Raw genomic sequence first — 4,093 nt, 5'->3', positions numbered from 1 at the left:
ATTATAGCCATTTTGTGGGACATCAACTCTTGTAACCTAACCAGATTCACCATTTATTTATGCAAAAACAATACTAATTGAGAAATTTGGAAATCGATTAACCTAATTATGTATTTTTGTTCTTGAATTTAGTTATAATAAATAGTAGTGAAAACTTGTATGAAGTTCAAGAGAATAGAGAAAGTTATGATCTCTAACATTGTTAGTGGAAAAATAAGAAATGAAAAATTATGTATTTTTCAGGCAAAGAAAAAAAAAATTCATGTATTTTTCTAGCAAAAAATAAATAGTTTGTGTTTTTTTCTGGAACTTTTTACAAAAATAGTAACGCCGTCACAATACCGTTAACCGTTGTAACGGAGAGGAGGAGAAAATGGAAAAAAATAATAGTTCGTATATTTTTTATCAACTAAAAAATAATCTGCGTATTTTTTTTGCAATGAAATAAGTTCATATTTTTTTTTGGCAAATATTAAATAATTAGTGTTTTTTTGAAAAATTTTCTCGAAAAAAAAACAAAGCATGTGTAGTAGTTTCACTGTTGACTCTTTTATTAGCTTTTAACGTTTTGAGTTATAAAATCAATCAGATGTGAAAGACGTCGGCATCATGTTGTGATGTGGAAGTTGTGGAAGAAAGCGTGGTCAAAGTTGTGGTGACTTGGTTATCTCTCCAACCATGTTTAATGCAACACATGGCTCATCTACTGGTACCTGTTTTTTTTTTACCACAAAAACATTCGACATATTATTTTTTTTCCAAATTATTTTACCATATATATAATTAATGTTGCGTGTAAAAGAGAAGGAAGTTCTATTTTTAAACCACTATTGAATATCTGATGAAACAAAAAAAGACAGAAGTATAAAATTTTTGATAAAGGAAAAAAAAAGGTTATAAAAGATTTCAGACATTGTTAAAAGCATTAAAGAGACAGAGTCGACAAATCGTTTTGATATAAAAAGAATAAAAAAGACAGAGAGAAAGCATGAAACGGACACAAACCTACAAAAGAGACTTGTGCTATCGTTTAATAGATGCATCACGTATCTCTCACGTTATTCAATAAATATGAACTAACTGTATATATAATATTCTTTTTAATTTTTTTTTTTTGTGATGGCTGACCAAATCAAGTTTAGCAAGAAATATCTCTATGACATAATATGAAAGAAGAGAAGTTACTAAAGGATAATAATGAGAAGTGTGTGTACTTACAAAATGACCAGCACCAAGAATCCAATAGAAATGGAGATTTTTGTATGATTTGGTAAAGCCTCTTGTTGCTTTGTCACTTTCGCAGTATAATGGCTTTCTTTCCATATTCTTGAATTCTTCTAGCCCTCCCCACCTTCACACATCCATCATTATTATCATCAAAATCACCATCAACTTTAAAAAATAATAATAATAGCACCAACAACATTGGTTGAGTTATCTAACATTATTCCCTAGCTTAATGTTACCCGATTTTAAGTATTTTTTTTTTTTGGAATATTGGTCTTACTTGAGCTTGTGAACCCATGCTTCAGTTCCACTTGTTGAGCAGATAACATCAAGCTGCGTGAGTATAAACCACATGTCAATTTGTTTCAATAATAAACAGTTTCTTTTTGCAAATGCAAATGATTTCTCATATTTTTCATATCAGTTAAATAAATATATAGATAATGATGGTCTTACTTGACCATTATAGATGGTCACATTTATCCCCTTGGCAAGAAGCTCATCGACCTGCCAAAAATTATTATATAAAATATCATATCTAACGTTCAAATAATTGAAACTGATTTAAATAAAATTATTCAATAATAGAAGAAGAATGGTTACGTCTTCGATTACGGGTTTCATAAAAGCAGCATACATCGCTGCAAACACGTCATTCGAATTGTTCCCCCATCTGTTAATTTTGTAAAACACATATATGATATAATAACACCACACTTAAGAACTAAAAAAGGATTAAATTAACGATTAAGAGAAGTAGTCATACTTACATGAGGTCTTTGGGAATGATCTTGAGCTTCTTCTTAATAACGCCATTCATTAATGTGTTAAGATCTCCTTCCTCTTCTTCTACGTCACTCAAACTTCTCAAACCATTTAAGTAGCTCGAATACTTTTTAATTCTATTTTGTTTTTTGGTTTCTAAACTCGTTGTAAGTGAGACAGGGTCCATACCAGAATCCAATAGAAAATTGTAAAAATCCTACAATTCAACCAACGTGTAAATTGTTTCACTTTATCACTCAAATCCTCATAGTGTAAAACAGTAAAAAGAATATAAAAATTAAAAAGGGAGAAATAATTACGACGGAATTGGATTTGTTGCTAATCAAGGATTCAAGATCCATCCACGTTAGCGTGGCTCCAACGTAGTCACCAATCTTTATTTGTTTTCTAATCTTTTCGGCTAGGCTGTTCCAACAACAGTAACATATCTATGGATTAGAGAGATAATTAATTAATTTTTACGTATTTATTTTGGAAAAATAAGATTTTTGTAACGAGAAAGACCTGTTTGAGAGATCCAAGCCATTGTCATCAAGCCTAGAGACATACTTGAGAAGAGGTCCCCATGAAAACTGTAACCATTAGTTTAATTAAATAATGTTTAATTTCATTATAATCTCAAATATATAATTGAGTTACCATTATTTACTATAACAAGTAACAAGTAACAAAATTGATGAAACTCAAACTCACCACAAAATCTTCAGGGGATATCCAACTATCTCCCAAAACCACTCCTATTCACACATTATGTATCTTACATTATTAATTTCATTTTATTCAAACAAAAATAAATAAAATATCTCTTTACCTCCTAGATGAAGCTTCAACTTGCCAGATTTAACCGATTCAAAAACCGATAAACCGAGCTTAACTGCGATTTTGCCACCATAAGATTCAGCAACAATGAAGAGAGGGCTTTGGTTTAAAGTCTGGTTTTTGTTGAAGAGTTGTTGCAACAGTTTGGTCAAATCCTCTGCTGCTTCTTCATCACTTTTCACATACAATTCCTTTTGATTCTCCTCCACGAAACTGTACCCTGCCCCAACTGGACTATCCTTTATTTTTTTCAATTAAAATAAAATGATTAAATTCAACATACGTGAGTAAGCTTAAAGACTGATCAAATTAGATATTACGCAACAGTACCAATTAATTATATACTTTTTAAATTACAGTTTTCTTTTATTCTATATCAAAGAAGAAGAATAATATTGTTGGCAATGAAAATAAAAATGAAAAAGAAAATAAATACGTACCACAAACAAGAGGTCGGCTTTCTTCAACCAAGTTGAGTTTCTGGGATTGAGAAATGTGTCTAATGGACCAACCTCCTGAAAATTCCCTATTCCAACCCCTGAAGCTCCCTGTTTTCATCAAATAATGATCACTAAACAAAAATATTCCTAATGTATAAAAAGACGAATGAGATGAGAACAACGTGTTACATAAAAGTAGATACACCCACAAATATAAACTTACAGGTCCACCCTGGAGCCAGAGGATGATAGGCCATGGTTTGGAAGGATCTTCAACTCTATATGGACTTTTATAATGCCACCAAAACATGTGTGCTTCTATGTTTTGATTTAGAAAAAAAAAAAAACAGAGTCAAAAACAAAACCCATTTAGTCATATCTTACTATATACCAAGTAAAATCTTGAAAATTGGGTAGAAGAGTGAGAGATAAAGAACGTTACTTGGTCTAACTTCGACGTATCCCCAAGACTCGGATCCATCGGAGTTGCTTCTTTCAGGTTTGGTTTCTCCATTGGTACATGACACAATGAGACACAGAATCACCAGATGAACAACTGACGTGTTCTTCATTAAGACGACTCTTCTATGGATCAATTTTTTTTTTTCCTATCTTGTGATTGTAGGGCGAGGGAGAGAGAGAAAAAAAAAGATTGAGAGAGAAAAAGACACTAGGAAGTAATATATTTTAGAATGTCAAGTCGTTAAGTCAATGCTATTGGTTCAACCTTATTTGGTATATATATACCATACAATGAAAACACCACTTTGGGAGTCTTTTTAATCAAAATTTACAATAATTTGAAATATATAATGACTAGA

At 31.2% G+C, this 4,093-nt stretch overlaps 1 protein-coding gene across 2 annotated transcripts; it reads right to left on the bottom strand.

Moving 5' to 3' along the window:
* LOC104786932 (serine carboxypeptidase-like 51) lies at positions 530-3,946 on the bottom strand. 2 transcript variants are annotated; one of them, XM_010512410.2, is made up of 13 exons: positions 3,715-3,946; positions 3,496-3,590; positions 3,273-3,380; positions 2,825-3,071; positions 2,707-2,750; positions 2,518-2,585; positions 2,313-2,418; positions 1,998-2,209; positions 1,831-1,900; positions 1,684-1,734; positions 1,508-1,560; positions 1,219-1,351; positions 530-713 (listed from the first exon to the last, which is right to left on the bottom strand). In XM_010512410.2, exons 1-13 carry the CDS (start codon positions 3,842-3,844, stop codon positions 645-647), a joined length of 1,386 nt encoding a protein of 461 aa, XP_010510712.1. In that variant the 5' UTR covers positions 3,845-3,946; the 3' UTR covers positions 530-644. The 2 variants fall into 2 exon arrangements, with proteins under 2 accessions (XP_010510712.1, XP_010510713.1); XM_010512411.1 differs by lacking the exon at positions 3,715-3,946 and having other exon boundaries at positions 2,825-3,061; positions 3,496-3,529.

Source organism: Camelina sativa, chromosome 5, assembly GCF_000633955.1.
Source record: "Camelina sativa cultivar DH55 chromosome 5, Cs, whole genome shotgun sequence".
NCBI lineage: Eukaryota > Viridiplantae > Streptophyta > Magnoliopsida > Brassicales > Brassicaceae > Camelina > Camelina sativa.
The sequence above is the reverse complement of the archived record's forward strand: the minus strand, read 5'-3'. Positions and strand labels throughout refer to the sequence as shown.